General features: G+C 37.1%; 1 protein-coding gene across 10 annotated transcripts in view; it reads right to left on the bottom strand.

Moving 5' to 3' along the window:
- Positions 1 to 17,625, bottom strand: part of KCNT2 (potassium sodium-activated channel subfamily T member 2) — a 379,220-nt gene that overhangs the window by 249,520 nt on the left and 112,075 nt on the right. For all 10 annotated transcript variants that reach the window (XM_059942834.1, XM_059942832.1, XM_059942830.1 and 7 more), the window contains exon 3: positions 16,809 to 16,908. In XM_059942834.1, coding sequence (XP_059798817.1) covers positions 16,809 to 16,908 — 100 coding nt within the window. The remainder of the gene's footprint in view (positions 1 to 16,808; positions 16,909 to 17,625) is intronic.

The following is a 17,625-nucleotide window of genomic DNA, read 5'->3' on the forward strand; positions in this document are numbered from 1 at the left end:
CTGACTGCGAAGGATTCTAGGGTCTTAGGACAGCACATAGCCACAGAATGAAAGTGGCTTGCATATATAATATTGAACTTACCATGTTGTGTGTGTGTGTGTGTGTGTGTGTGTGTCACCATATGGAGAAGTATATTAAGAGCACCAGCATTAGACTCTAGTAAACAAAGAAATTCTTTTGAATTTTTGAGTTTACATGTTCCAATACTTGGAGATGCTTTAATCTATACTATAACCAATGTATATGAGAGAAGAAAAGGTCTACATTATGATATTCAATCTTATTGGTCATCAGATATTTAAAAATACTGTGAAAATTATATTTCTTCTTTTAATAGTTGTTACCCTAAAGAAGAAATACTCTTTAAAATTGGAATGTCATCTCAACACACTTGTTGCTCTATTAGGCACTGATTTTAAATGCAAATCCAAGTACCATAAAATATAAGCACATTTACATGCTTCTTACTTTTGTCTTTATCATTGGATGTTGAAAATTAATAATCACTTCAACAACTTTTAAAGTGGGAAAGGATGCGTGAGTTTTGACCCATTGAAGAACCACCATAAGCATCAGCAGGCAATGAGTCAATGTTGATGATTCAACTCTCAATGAAATTCATAAACTACATGCTGGATGTGTTTCCTTTGCTAATGCCTTTAAATCATTTACTACAAACTGTGTGTACATGAGAGCTTGTCATTTGCACAATTTCATACATTAAGAGTAAAATTCTTTTCATATCCTTCAGTTTGTCCACACCTGCAACATTTTCATATCAGTTTTGACTCCTGGGACTTAAAAATAAAGCAAAGCGGCACAAAATACCTTCAGCTTTATTATGTCAGAAGCTCTAATTAAATAAATCTCTTTGCCGAATTAGCCTGATTATTTTAAAATAGAGCCTGTGCCCATAAGGGCCACTGCTGTTTTTCATTAACTGATATTACACTGACAATGGGAACTAAACAGAACATTGTATTCAAAATGGAGCCCTGAGTTTTTTTGTTATATTTTTTCATTGCAGTAATCTGATTTTTCAAATGTATATCCTCTGTAATTACAGTTGAATATTCTTACCAATATGGCACAGAAATTAATTATGGGAAACTTTGTTCCTCTTAATGTTTTCAAATAATATTATCTCACTTTGCTATCACCTGCCAATGCCCTTTTACTGTTAGAAGGATTCTATCATGCCTCATTTTATGATTCCCAGGTCTCTCTAAAGTACATTTTATTTATAAATCACCAAGTTTTAAAAACAATGCTGGGGCTTTCCTGGTGGCGCAGTGGTTGAGAATCTGCCTGCCAATGCAGGGGACACGGGTTCGAGCCCTGGTCTGGGAAGATCCCACATGACGTGGAGCAACTGGGCCCGTGAGCCACAACTACTGAGCCTGCGCGTCTGGAGCTTGTGCTCCACAACAAGAGAGGCCGCGATAGTGAGAGGCCCGCGCACCGTGATGAAGAGTGGCCCCCGCTTGCCACAACTAGAGAAAGCCCTCGCACAGAAACGGAGACCCAACACAGCCAAAAGTAAGTAAATAAAAAATAAAAATAAAGTAATTCCTTTTTAAAAAGAAAAAAAAACAATGCTGGAGGGTTTTTGGAAGGGTTTGAAATGTGATCCATTTTTAATAACACATAGACAGAAAATGTAATAAACGTAATATTCACTGACATCTCTAGGCAGTGGTCTTCAGTCATCTGGATTGTGCAACACTATCAGTAAAACCATTGAGCATAATTCCATTAATTCAGCAACACTCACTGACCCACCAAGTCCTATGCTAAGTATGAAAGCTACAAAGGCAAATACAACATGGCCCTTGACCTCGGTTAATGTATAGAGAGAAGAGAGAAGTAAATAGTGAAATCAAGGGCAACATGTTAACTGTGGTGACAGAAATATGTGGGGGACACTCGGAGAATCCCCAGAAACCACTCCTAACCCAGTGGCACTGGGTTATAGGGCATGATGTCAAGTGAGAGTGTCAGATTAAGTTTTATCCAATAAATTGTGGTCCTGAAGGTCCAAGGGTCCTGAGGTAAGTTGAAAAAGAGTGAATGGGGAGGGACAGGAGTGGAAATCATAGGCCCAAGAACTGGGAGCAAATGTTCAAAGGCCCAGAGACGGTGGAGAGCAGAGTATAGGTAAGTAGCTTCAAGTAGGTCAGCATGGCCGGACTAAGAGGCTGGTGAGGTGAAGTAAACAAAGGACCTTCATTTACTCATGCTCACCCATTACTCAATCAATACTCACTTGTTTAATAAGTACTAGTGCCATATCGTGCCAGGCTCTTTGGATTCAGACAACAATCTGTGCCCTTGTGAAATATCTATTGCAATCTACATGGAACACACAGAAAACAAAATAAACAAGTAACAGACATACCCTATGTGAAAGAGATAAAGGCAATGGAGAAAAATGTAAAAAGAAAGGGAAAAAGAGTATTCAAGAGAGTCTTGTGAGGTGAATACAACTTTAAACAGGATGTTTGGGTAAGGCTTCACTAAAAATTTGATTTTGAGTAAAGATCTGAGGAAACGTGCCAGAGTTACCTGATGGAACTCCAGACAGGGGGAACAGCAGGTATGAAGGCCCTGAGCTGGCAGGGTGTCTGGTGTGACCCAGGAGCAGAGAAGAGGCCAACGTGGCTGGAGCAAAACGGGTGGGTGGGTGGGTGGGTAACAAGGAGGGAGATGCAGGGAAAATGGGGGTTCTTATAGCCATGGCAGGTACTTCGGCATTCAGAGCACAGCTATGCCAAGATCTGACTTATACTTTAAAGGAATACTGGTTGCTTCACTAAGAATAAACCAAAAGGGAGAAAAGGCAGAATTAGCAGGACTAATTAGGAAGGGTACTGCCGTAATCCAGATGAGAGAGAAGATGGTTTGGCCAGGATGGTAGCATTGAGAAGTGATCGTATGCTGAACTATCTTGAAGGTGGAAATGATGGGACTTTCTGCGTGTTTTGCACATGCTGCAGAATGTGAAGAAAAAAGAGAAGTGAAGACTTACTGACTCCAAAACATTTGGCCTGAACAACTGTTCGGATGAAGTTGCTATCAGCCGAAATGTAGGAGGCTGTGGGTTGAGCAGGGTTTGGGGAAGGATGGGGTTGCCATTCACTGAGATGTAGAAAAGCACAAAAGTCGACTGGAACATGGCAAGTTTGCAATGCCTATCTGACCTCCAAGTAGAGAAGGTGAACGTGTAGTTAGAATTTGGGGGGTGGCAGGGAGGTGCTGGCTTCCTGCAGCCAACAAGTTAATCAGGGATAAAAAAAATTACTGCTGAGGTTCTCAAAGTGGAGGGCAAATAGGAGAGAACTTCTGCTTCTTTATATGTAAGGTGGGAATAATAACATTAAGTGTGTATTGAAGGAAATACCATATATCAAACAACTAGCCCAAAGCCAGAAGATATAAGAACTCTAAAATATAAAACCTTTTAAAGGGCTGAAAATTTCCTGAGGGTAGTTAATGGTCCTTTTCGTAGCTATGTCTTCATTTACAGCAATATGAATACATGCTAAGTATTCAAAACAGATATAGTGAAATATCCATAATTATATTCACTGAATAAATTATATCATAAAGAATTATCATGTAAATTATTACACAATGAAGTTTCACTTGTTAATCTTTATCTCCAAACCCTTTAACACATATGAAAACATTTTCACCATCTAAACAAGCTGAAGAGTAACCAATTCATTTAAATGCATATTATGACTTCATTTTCCACTTAACTTTGATCTTTTTTTTTCTTTACTTTTCTTAGAGCGAACCTCCACATGAAAAAATAATTGTACAGAAGTTAGACATCAAATTCGTTTTCTGCTTTGAAAATTATTTTCAATTTAGTAGGCTGGACAGAGACCCACAGTGGCTTTGAGATAATTATTTAGGCCATTACACACCCAGTCCCCTTCCCTACTGCTTCTAGCAAAAGACAGAAACTAAAAGGAAAACCCATAAATGAATAGAAATGCAATTTAATAAAAGCAACATGATAACGAATGGAAAAGTAAGTTAAAATAAATCAATGTCATTTAACTCGAATTAGATAAAGAACTACACAAGCTAAATCTGAGACTTGAATCAGGAATCCCAATAAATGCTTATATGTTTCTATTCAAGAATAAATAACCAGTTTTGATGTTGTTTTGTTTTTTTTGTTTTAAGATTCCACATGTGAGATCATATAGTATTTATCTTTTTCTGTCTGACTTATTTCACTTAGAATAATGCCCTCAAGGAACCTTAAAAAATAGTAATGTCTAGACTATAACTGAAAATACTCACAAAACTGGTATACAATAGAGTAAACCTTTTTGGAGTATATGTGAATCAAGAACAGAAAAGTATTTGGGTCTTTAAAGAGACTGATTCATTTCAAACAATTAAATAGAGTACTTTGACTAGCAATAAAAATTGTATGGGTAGGTGTCAAGCATTAGCATTAGACAAATAGATAAACAAAATAAGAGATGTTTTCAAAGAAACTACAAATATTACATTGATGTATTAACTGAAAACCAGATCGATTTAATTGTGACAAACACCTAAAATGTCCTTGAAGAAATAAATTCTACACAACATTCTTTAAAATTATACTACAATTCAGGAGGTGATTCAGAATGGCAGTGTAGAAAGATCCTGAACACATCTCCTCCCACGGACACACCCAATCTATTGTTACATATGGATCAAGTCCCTCTGAAAAAGACCTGAAAACTAGCAGAAGAGTTCCTCCGCAACAAGGGATAAAAGGGCCACAATGAGACACGTAAGAGACGCAGAGATGCAGTCGCATCAAAAACCCCACCTCTGATGCAGTGACCCATGGACGGGAGGAATCTCACGATACAGAGCTTCTCCCTGAGAAGCGGGGAGTCTGTGCCCCACACAGACACCCAACCCTTGGGACCTGGAGAAATGAGGTCAGAAAACCACCAGCTTTGAACACCAGTAGGACTTAGGTTCAGGAGACCCAAAAGGCTGTGGGGTGTTAGAAGTCTGCTCTTAAAGGGCTCACACGCAGACTAACGCACCCTAAGACTCAGAGAAAAGGCAGCAGTTTGAAAAGCACCTAGACCACATATGCAGGAGATTCATTAGCCAATCTTACAGCAACTGCCAAGGGCACCGGGGTCTCTTTGGACATCATCAGGAAACAGAGGCACCGGTGGGTGCCATTTTCGTGTTCCCTCTCCTTGCTAGGATCACCCACACTGTCTTGTGGCCCCAGTGAAGCCCGCAGGTGCAGACCGTCACTACAGGTGATGCCCCTTGAGTACCCGGCCCTGGTGGCCAGGGAGGCCTGCATTTCTGGGCCTCAGGAGACTGAAACAATTAGGCATCACAGCTCTCGGCAGGCTACCACCCCCATGACATAGCAGACTGAAACACACCCCCAGTTTTCCACTAAAAAAGGCCTATTTTCTTGTCCTAGAGCCTCAGTGCAAGGAATAGCTTCAGGCTTTCCACACATCTAGAGGTTACAGAGGAGCTCTCAGGGAACCTAGGCTAGGTGAATGCCATCTTTGTACCCTCCTTGCTACAGCTCACCAGTACCTCCCAGAAAAGAGCATATACACTCGTCTACAGCCCTGACTTTTGCAGCTGTCACCTCCAAATTACCTGGTTTGGAGGTCAGTAAAGATAACAACAGTGGTCCCACCAGACTATATATATTTGCATACTTTAAAGCTGCTGCCTGAGAGCCTGGCTTCAAATCAGTCTGAAACTAGGGGCTGACTGAGATCCCTACCTTTGAACACTGATAGGGCTTAGCACAACCTCAGAAACTGGAACTTATCAAGAATAAACCACACTGCTTAAACAATCACAAAGATTTGAGAGACCACCAAGAGCTAGGGCAAGGTCAAACAATAATGTTCACTGCTTACACAATAGAACTCCTTCGAGACTGGATGAGGGATCCTCTTTTGCCTAATACATAGAAACACAGAGAGAGAAGCAAAATGAGGAAACCGAGGAATATGTTTCAAAAGAAAGAGCAAGATTAAATTAAAAAAAAAATCCTTAATGAAATGGAGATAAGTAATTTACCTGATATAGAGTTCAAAATAATGGTCATAAAAATGCTCACCAAACTTGAGAGAAGAACAGATGAATACAGTGAGGACTTCAACAAAGAGATAGAAAATATAAGAAAGTACCAAAACAAAAGTCACAGAGCTGAAGAATACAATAACTGAACTGAAAAAATGCAATAAAGGGGTTCAATAGAAGACTAGATCAAGCAGAAGAAAAAAACAATAAACTCAATGACAGGATAATGGAATTCATTCAGTAAGAGCAGCAAAAAGAAAAAAAATGACACAGAGTGAAGCCAGCTTAAGGGATTTATGAGACACCATCAAACAGACTAATATTCACATGATAGGGATGACAAAAAAGGAAGAGAGATAGAAAAGGGGCAGAAAGTTTATGCAAAGAAATAATGGCTGAAATTTTTCCTAACCTAGGGAAGGAAACAGACATCTAAGTGCAGGAAGACAAGAGAGTTACAAATAAGACAAACCCAGAGAGAGACACATTACAATAAAAATGTCAAAAGTTAAAGAGAGAATATTAAAAGCAGCAAGAGGAAAACAACTTTCTATGTACAAGGGAACCTCCATAAGACTACCAGCTTATTTTCAAGACGCTTTGCAGACCAGAAGAGAGTGGCATGATAGATTCAAATCGCTGAAAAGAAAAATCTTCCAACCAAGAACACTCTGCTTGGCAAGGTTATCATTCAGAATCCAAGGGGAGATAAAGAATTTTCCAGACAAGCAAAAGCTAAAGGATTTTATCATCCCTAAACCACCCTTAAAAGAAATGTTAAAGGGACTTCTTTAAGCTGAAAAGAAAAGGCACTAACTAGTAACAAGAAAACAAAAGAAAGTACAAATCTCACTGGTAAAGGTAAATACACAGTAAAACTTGTGGACTGACCATTTATTAAGCTATTATTAAGGTTAAAAGAAAAAAGTAGTAAAATTAACTATAACTACAATAATTAGTTATGACATACATAAAATTTATAAAATGAAAAATATGCTATCAAAAACATAAAACGTGGATGGCAGTGGTAAAAATGTAGAGTTTTTAGAATATGTTCAAACCTAACTTGCTCTCAATTTAAAAGAGGCTGCTATATATATAGGCTGTTATATGTGAACATCATGTTAATCACAAAGCAAAAGCCTTCAGTAGGTACACAAAAATAATAAAGAAGAAATCTAAACATAACACTAAAAAAAGTCATCAAAGCACAAGGGAAAGGAGCAAGAGAAGAAGAAAGAAACAGAGACAAACTACAAAAATAGCCAGAAAATAAGTAATAAAATGGTAATAAGTACATACCTATCAATAATTACTTTAAATGTAAATAGAATAACTTCTCTAATCAAAATACATACAGTGGTTGAATGGATTAAAAAAAAAACTCATCTGTATGTTGCCTCAAGAGACTTACTTCAGATGTAAGGACACACACAAAGTAAAGGAGTGGAAAAAGATATTCCATGAAAATTAAAATAAAAAGGAAGCTGGTGTAGCTATATTTATACCAAACAAAATAGACTTTAAAACAAAGACTGTAGTAAAAGACAAAGAAGGGTATTAGATAATGATAAAAAGGTCAATCCAGCAGGATGATATAACATTTGTAAATATATATACCCAACTTAGGAGCACCTAAATATATAAAGCAAATATCAAGAGACCTAAAGGGAGAAATTGACTGCAACACCATACTTACATCAATGGATTGACCATTCAGAGAGAAAATAAAGAAACATTAGCCTTAAAAGACACATTAGATCAGATGGATTTAATAGACACATACAGGACATTCCATCCAAATTCAGCAGAATATACATGTTCAAGTGCACATGAACATTCTCCAAGATAGGACACATGTTAGATCACAAAACATATCAGAAGACTGAAACTATACCAAGTATCTTTTCTAACCACATGGTACGAAACTAAAAATCAATTTTAGGAAGAAAACTGGATAAATCACAAATACATCAAAATAAAAAGACATGCTACTAAACAACCAATGGGTCAAAAAAGAAATCAAAGAGGAAATAAAAAATTATTGTGAGACAAAAATGGCAACACAGCATTCCAAAACCTATGGAATGCAGCAAAAGCTGTTCTAAGAGGGAAGTTCATACAGATACAGGGCTACCTCAAGGAACAAGAAAAAATCCAAATAAACAATCTAACTTTACACCTAAAAGAACCAGAAAAAGAAGAACAAATGAAGAGAAACGTTAGTAAAAATAGGGAAATAATAAAGATCAGAGTAGAAATAAATGAAATAAAGACTTAGAAAACATTAGGAAAGATGAATAAAACTAAGAGCTGGTGCTTTGAAAAGATAAACAAAATTGACAAACCTTTCACTGGACTTACCAAGAAAAAAAGGGAGCAGGCTCAAATAAATAAAACCTAAAATAAGAGCGGTATTACAAATGATGCCACAGAAATACAAAAGATCGTAAGAGATTATTATGAACAATTATGTGCCAAAGTGGACAACTTAGAAGAAATGAATAAATTCCTTGAAATATGCAATCTTCCAAGACTGAATCATACAGAAATAAAAAATCTGAATAGACTGACTACTAGTAAGGAGATCTAATTAGTAATTAAAAAATTCCTAACAAACAAAAGTCTACCACCAGCTGGCTATACTGATGAATTCTTCCAAATATTCAAAGAAGGTTTGAAACCTAGCTGGCTAAAATTCTTCCAAAAATTGAAGAGGAGGGAATGTTTCCAAACTCAATTTTGGAGGCCTGAAACCCTGATAATGAAACCAAACAAGAAAACCACACAAAAAGAAAATTACAGGCCAATATCCCTGATAAATATTGATGCAAAAACCCTCAACAAAATATTAGAAAACCAAATTTGACAATACATTAAAAAGGATCATACATCATGATCAAGTGGGATTTATTCCAGAGATTCAGAGTGGATCAACATCTCATTAACATTAACCACATTAGGAGAGACCTTCAAGATGGCGGAAGGTAAGACGTGGAGATCACCTTCCTCCCCACAAATACATCAGAAATATATCTACATGTGGAACTGCTCCTACAGAATACATACTGAATGCTGGCAGAAGACCTCAGACCTCCCAAAATGCAGGAAACTCCTCACGTACCTGGGTAGGGCATAAGAAAAAAAAAAAAAACAGAGACAAAAGAATAGGGACAGGACCTGCACTTCTGGGAGGGAGCTGTGAAGGAGGAAAAGTTTCCACACACTAGAAGCCCCTTCACTGGAGGAGACGAGGGGTGGCAGGGGGGAAGCTTTGGAGCCATGGAGGAGAGCACAGCAACAGGGGTGCAAAGGGCAGGGCAGAGAGATTCCCGCACAGAGGATCAGTGCCAGCCAGCACTCACCAGACTGAGAGGCTTGTCTGCTCACTCGCTGGGGCAGGTGGGGACTGGGAGCTGAGGCTCCAGCTTCGGAGGTCGGGTCCCGGGGAGATAACTGGGGTCAGCTGAGTGAACACAGCCTGAAGGGGGCTAGTGTGCCACAGCTAGCTGGGAGGGAGTCCGGGAAAAAGTCCGGAATTGCCTAAGAGGCAAGAGACCATTGTTCCAGGGTGCACGAGGAGAGAAGATTCAGAGCAGTGCCTAAAGGAGTTCCAGAGACAGTCGCAAGCTGCGGCTATCAGCTCAGACACCAGAGATGGGCATGAAATGCTAAGGCTGCTGCTGCCACCACCAAGAATCCTGTGTGCAAGCACAGGTCACTATCCACACCTCCCCTCCCGGGAGCCCGTGCAGCCCGCCACTGCCAGGATCCCATGATCCAGGGACAAATTCTCCCAGAGAACACACGGCACGCCTCAGGCTGCTGCAACGTCGCACCGGCCTCTGTCGTCACAGGCTTGCCCCACATTCTGTACCCCTACCTCCCACCGGCCTGAGTGAGCCAAAGCCCCCTAATCAGCCGCTCCTTTAACCCCCTCCTGCCTGGGTGAAGAACAGACACGAGAGGGGGACCTACATGCAGAGAAGGCACCAAATCCAAAGCTGAACCCCAGGAGCTGTGCAAATAAAGAAGAGAAAGGGAAATTTCTCCGTGCAGCCTCAGGAGCAGTGAATTAAATCTCCACAATCAACTTGATGTACCCTGCATCTATGGAATACCTGAATAGACAACAAAACATTCCAAAAATGAGACGGTGGAATTTGGGAGCAACTGTAGACTTGGGGTTTGCTTTCTGCATCTAATTTCTTTCTGGTTTTATGTTTATCTTAGTATAGTATTTAGAGTTTATTATCATTGGTAGATTTCTTTATTGATTTGGTTGTTCTCTACCTTTTTTTGTTTATATATATATATATATTTTTTTTCCTTTTTCTCTTTTTGTGAGGGCGTATGTGTATGCTTCTTTGTGTGATTGTGCCTGTATAGCTTTGTTTTACCATTTATTCTAGGGTTCTGTCTGTTTTTTTGTTTGTTGGTTGGTTTTAGTATAGTTTTTAGCGCTTCTTATCATTGGTGGATTTGTTTTTTGGTTTGGTTGCTCTCTTCTTTTTTCTTTCTTTTTTTTTTCCTTTTTCAATACTTTTTAATTTTTAATTTTTAATAATTTTTTAATTTTTTATTTTAATAACTTTATTTTATTATTTTATCTTTTACTTTCTTTATTTTTTTCTCACTTTTCTTCTGAGGCGTGTGGCTGACAGGGTCTTGGTGCTCCGGCCAGGTGTCAGGCCTGTGCCTCTAAGGTGGGAGAGCCGAGTTCAGGACATTGGTCCACCAGAGACCTCCACATAATATCAAACGGCAAAAGCTCTCCCACAGATCTCCATCCCAATACTAAGGCCAAGAAACACTCAACCACCAGCAACCTACAGTGTTGGACACCCTATGCCAAACAATTAGCAGGAAAGGAACACAACCCCACCCATTAGCAGAGAGGCTGCATAAAATCATAATAAGGTCACAGACACCCCAAAACACTCCACCGGAAGTGGTCCTGCCCACCAGAAAGACAAAATCCAGCCTCATCCACCAGAACACAGGCACCAGTACCCTCCACCAGGAAGCCTACACAACACACTGAACCAACCTTAGCCACTGGAAACAGACACCAAAAACAAGGGGAACTATGAACCTGCAGCCTGCGAAAAGGAGACCCCAAACACAATAAGTTAAGCAAAATGAGAAGAAAGAGAAACACATAGCAGAAAAAGGAGCAAGGTAAAAACCAACCAGACCAAACAAATGAAGAGGAAATAGGCAGTCTACCTGAAAAAGAATTCAGAGTAATGATAGTAAAGATGATCCAAAGTCTTGGAAATAGAATGGAGAAAATACAAGAAACGTTTAACAAGGACCTAGAAGAACTAAAGAGCAAACAATGATGAACAACACAATAAATGAAATTAAAAATTCTCTAGAAGAAATCAACAGTGGAATAACCACAGCAGAAGAATGGATAAGTAACCTGGAAGATAAAATAGTGGAAATAACTACTGCAGAGCAGAATAAAGAAAAAAGAATGAAAAGAATTGAGGACAGTCTCAGAGACCTCTGGGACAACATTAAACGTACCAACATTCGAATTAGAGAGGTCACAGAAGAAGAGAAAAAGACAGGGACTGAGAAAATATTTGAAGAGATTATAGTTGAAAACTTCTCTAATATGGGAAAGGAAATAGTCAATCAAGTCCATGAAGCACAGAGTCCCATACAGGATAAATCCAAGGAGAAACACGCCAAGACACATATTAAACAAACTATCAAATATTAAACACAAAGAAAACATATTAAAAGCATCAAGGGGAAGACAACAAAAAACATACAAGGGAATCCCCATAAGGTTAACAGCTGATCTTTCAGCAGAAACTCTGCAAACCAGAAGGGAGTGGCCAGACATATTTAAAGTGATGAAAGGGAAAAACTTTACAGACAAGAAAAAGCTAAGAGAATTCAGCACCACCAAACCAGCTCTACAACAAATGCTAAAGGAACTTCCCTAGTCAGGAAACACAAGAGAAGGAAAAGACCTACAAAAAAAAAAACCCCAAAACAATTAAGAAAATGGTAATAGGCACATATATATTTATAAATGCCTTAAATGTAAATGGATTAAATGCTCCAACCAAAAGACATAGACTGGCTGAATGGACACAAAAAGAAGACCCATATATATGCTATCTACAAGAGACTCACTTCAGACCTAGGGACACATATAGACTGAAAGTGAGGGGATGGAAAATGATATTCAATGCAAATGGAAATTTAAAAAAAGCTGGAGTAGCAATTGTCATATCAGACAAAATAGACTTTAAAATAAAGGCTATTGCAAGAGACAAAGAAGGACACTACACAATGATCAAGGGATCAATCCAAGAAGAAGATATAACAATTGTAAATATTTATGCACCCAACACAGCAGCACCTCAATACATAAGGAAAATGCTAACAGCCATAAAAGGGGAAATCGACAGTCACACAATCATAGTAGGGGACTTTAACACCCCACGTTCAACAATGGACAGATCATCCAAAATGAAAATAAATAAGGAAACACAAGCTTTAAATGATACATTAAACAAGATGGACTTAATTGACATTTATATTTATAGGACATTCCATCCAAAAACAACAGAATACACTTTCTTCTCAAGTGCTCATGGAACATTCTCCAGGATAGATCATACCATGGGTCACAAATCAAGCCTTGGTAAATTTAAGAAAATTGAAATCGCATCAGGTATCTTTTCTGACCACAACGCTATGAGACTAGATATCAATTACAGGAAAAAATCTGTAAACAATACAAACACATAGAGGTTAAACAATACACTATTAAATAACCAAGTGATCACGAAAGAAATCAAAGAGGAAATCAGAAAATACCTGGAAACAAATGACAATGAAAACACGATGACCCAAAACCTATGGGATGCAGCAAAAGCAGTTCTAAGAGAGAATTTTATAGCAATACAATCCTACCTCAAGAAACAAGAAACATCTCACATAAAAAACCTAACCTTACACCTAAAGCAATTAGATAAAGGAGAACAATAAAACCCCAAAGTTAGCGAAAGGAAAGAAATTCCAAAGATCAGATCAGAAATAAGTGAAAAAGAAATGAAGGAAACGATAGCAAAGATCAATAAAACTAAAAGCTGGTTCTTTGAGAAGATAAACAAAATTGATAAACCATTAGCCAGACTTATCAAGAAAAAAAGGGAGAAGACTCAAATCCACAGAATTAGAGATGAAAAAGTAGAAGTAACAACTGACCCTGCAGAAATACAAAGGCTCATGAGCGATTAATACAAGCAGCTACATGCCAATAAAATGGACAGCCTGGAAGAAATGGAAAAATTCTTAGAAAAGTACAACCTTCCAAGACTGAACCAGGAAGAAATAGAAAATATAAACAGACCAATCACAAGCACTGAATTTGAAACTGTGATTAAAAATCTTCCAACAAACAAAAGCCCAGGACCAGATGGATTTACAGGCAATTTCTATCAAATATTTAGAGAATAGCTAATACCTATCCTTCTCAAACTCTTCCAAAATATAGCAGAGGAGGAACACTCCGAAATTAATTCTACGAGGACACCATCACCCTGATACCAAAACCAGACAAAGAGGTCACAAATAAAGAAAACTACACGGTGATATCACTGATGAACATAGATGCAAAAATCCTCAACAAAATACTAGCAAACAGAATCCAACAGCACATTAAAAGGATCATACACCATGATCAAGTGGGGTTTATCCCAGAAATGCAAGGATTCTTCAATATATGCAAATCAATCAATGTGATAAACCATAGTAACAAACAAGGAGAAAAACCATAAGATCATCTCAATAGATGCAGAAAAAGCAGAGGGAGATCAGCTCGGTGCTTTGTATCCACCTAGAGTGGTGGGATAGGGAGGGTGGGAGGGAGACGCAAGTTGAGGGGATTTGGGGATATATGTATACTTATAGCTGATTCACTTTGTTATATAGCAGAAACTAACACACCATTGTCAAGCAATTATACTCCAATAATGATGTTAAAAAAAAACATTAACCACATTAACAAAATAGATGAAAATTATATAATCATCTCAATAGATGCAAAAAAGGCATTGTTTAATTTTGATTCAACATCCACTTATGATTAAAAACTCTCAGCTAAGTAGGTATAGAGGGAATGTACCTCAACATCATAAAAGTCATATACACCAACCTACAGCTAACAACATACTCAGTGATGAAAAGTTGAAAGCTTTCCCTCTAAGACCAGGAACAAGACAAGGATGCCCACTCTTGCCTCTTTTATAAACATAGCATTGGAAGTCCTAGGCACAGCAATTAGGCAAGGTAAAGAAACAAAGTCATCCAAATTGGAAAGAAAGAAGTAAAACTGGAATTATTTGCAGATGACATTAGACTACATATAGCAAACCCTAAAAACTCCACAAAAAAAATATTAGCACTAATAAATGAATTCAGCAAAGTTGCAGGATACAAAATCAATGTACAGTCAACCCTCCTTATCCATGGGTTTTACATCTGTTGATTCAATCAACCATGGATCAAAAGTATTTGAAAAAAATTCCAGAAATTTCCAAAAATCAAAACTTGAATTTGTCACATGCTGGCAACTATTTACACAGCATTTATACTATATTCAGTATAAGCAATTTAGAGATGATATGAAGTATATGGGAGGATGTTCATGGGTTATACGCAAATACTATGCCATTTCCTATAAGGGACTTGAGCATCCATGGATTTTGGTATCTGTGCAGGGGTCCTGGCACCAACTCCCTTTGGATACCTAGAATGACTGTACAGAGATCTGTGCATTTCTATGAATTATAATGAAATATCAAAAAGAGAAATTAAGAAAACAACCCCATTTACAACTGCATCAGAAAGAATAAAATACCTAGAAGTAAATTTAGCCAAGGAGGTGAAAGACCTGTACACTGAAATCTGTAAGACATTGATAAAAGATATTGAATAAGACACAAAGAAATGGAAAGCTATTCTGTACTCATGGATTGGAAGAATTAATATTGTTAAAATGTCCATACTACCCAAAGTGATCTACAGATTCAATTCAATCTCTATCAAAATTCCAATGACATTTTTCACAGTACTAAAACAACCAATTTACAAATTTCTATGGAACTACAAAAGACTCTAAATAGCCGAGCATCTTGAGAAAGAAGAACAAACCTGGAGAAATCATGCTCCTTGATTTCAAACTATACTACGAAGCTATAGTAACCAAAATAGCATGGTATTGGCATAAAACAGATACATAGATCAATGAAAGAGAATATAAAGCCCAGAAATAAATGCACATATATATGGTCAATTAATTAATGACAAAGGAGCCATGAATATACAATGGGTAAAAGACAATCTCTTCAATAAATTGTGTTGGGAAAACAGGACACACATAAAAAATGAAAGTAGACCACTGTCTTACACAATACATAAAAATTAATCCAAAATGGACTAAAGACTTGAATGTAAGACCTGAAACCTTAAGACTCCTAGCAGAAAACATAGGTGGTAAGTCCCTTGACCTAGGTTTTGGTGATGATTTTTTGAATCTGGCACCAAAAGCAAAGGCAACAAAAGCAAAAATAAACAAGTGGGACTATTTCAAACTAAAAAACTTCTGCATAGGAAAGGATACCATCAATAAAATGAAAAGGCAACCTAAAATGGGAAAAATATTTGCAAATCATATATCTGATAAGGAGTTAATACCCTTAATATTAAAGAACTCATTCAACTCAACAGCAAAAAAAAAAAAAAAAAAAAAAAAAAAATTGGAATCAAAATGGTCATAGGATCCAGATAGACATTTTTCCAAAGAAGACATACAGATGTCTAACTGGTACATGAAAATGTTCTCAACATTACTAATTATTAGGAAAATGCAAATCAAAATCACAATGAGATATCACCTCCCACCTGTTAGAATGACCATTATTAAAAAGAAAAGAAATAAAAAATGTTGACGAGGCTTCAGAGAAAAGGAAATCCTCTTACACTATTGGTGAGAATGTAAGTTGGTGCAACCACTATGGAAAACAGTATGGTGGTTCCTCAAAAAATTAAAAATAAAACTACCATATAATCCAGCTATTCTACTTCTGGGTATTTATCCCCTAAAAATCCCCCAAAACTCTAATTCAAAAAGATATACACACACCCCTATGTTCATTGCAGTAGTGTTTACAATAGCTAAGATATGGAAACAACCTAAGTGTTTATTGATGGATATATGAATAAAGAAGATGTGGTATGTATGTATATATACACACCCACAATGAAATGTGTTATTCAGCCATAAAAAGAAGGAAATCTTGACATTTGTGACAACATGGTTGGACCTAGAGGGCATTATGCTAAGTAAAATAAGTCAGACAGCGAAAGACAAATACCATATGATTTCACTTATATGTAGAACATAAAAAAACAAAACATGCTAACAAAACAAAACTCATAGATTGTTGGTTATCAGAGGAAAAGGAAGAGAATGGGGTAAAATGGGTAAAGGGGATGGATTGTATGGTGACGTATGGTAACTAGACTTATGGTGGTGATCACTTTGTCATGTATACAAAGATCAAATTATTACGTTGTACACCTAAAACTAATATAATGTTATTTTTACCAGTTTTACCTCAAAACTTATAATACAATTTAAACTAATAAAAAGAATATTGTAGAAAATCAGACAAAGATACCTTACCATTCATTTCCTTGTGAAGGGTTTTCTAGTAGCACTCGGATTATGTACAAAAAGCAGCTTAATAATTTGAGAGAAAAATTGAACAGACGTATTCTTAGACCTTTAAACAAACAACAAAAATTGCATTTTCATTTGAACTCAGTCCACAAAAGACTAAAAAGAATTGTCAAAAATATCAGCTTTAAGTACAGCACTTAAATTGTGTTTAGAATCTACAATACCATAATTGCTTACCCACTCTGAAGTTCTCGGTGGCTAAATATTGAAACAAAAAATGAGAATGACAGAACGTATGAACTGCAAATGACAGTGAATATTATACACTAAGAGTAAATCTACATTTGAGCATTCAGAAGCCACAAAAATCATGTCCAATCAAGATTGGTTCAAGTATGCTTAGAAGTTTAAGCACTTTATAGATCCATGAATTTTGGAATAAATTTTAACTAGCCAGAAAATCTAGCTGCTTACAAATTCACAGGATAAGTTATAAATCTTGTATCTTCTGAGCACCTGGTAGGTTTGATTGTAGAGAAATTATAATCATATATATATAATTATATATTATACATTTAATTAATAATTATATAATTATAGAGAAATCCTAATAGCATATGCTGGGAAATACACAAGCACACACACACACACACACACACACACACACACACACACACATTTTTGAGACTTGACCAACTTTTTACTTTAGGTTTAAATACCAATGAAATCTTAAAAAATTTTTTTGTGGGAATTAAGACTGCCATGTATGTATCTTTGAAACTGCGTCGTTCACAGTTATGCGGCCTATAATACTTGATGA

This window comes from Balaenoptera ricei, chromosome 1 (assembly GCF_028023285.1).
Source record: "Balaenoptera ricei isolate mBalRic1 chromosome 1, mBalRic1.hap2, whole genome shotgun sequence".
In the NCBI taxonomy this organism is placed as follows: domain Eukaryota; kingdom Metazoa; phylum Chordata; class Mammalia; order Artiodactyla; family Balaenopteridae; genus Balaenoptera; species Balaenoptera ricei.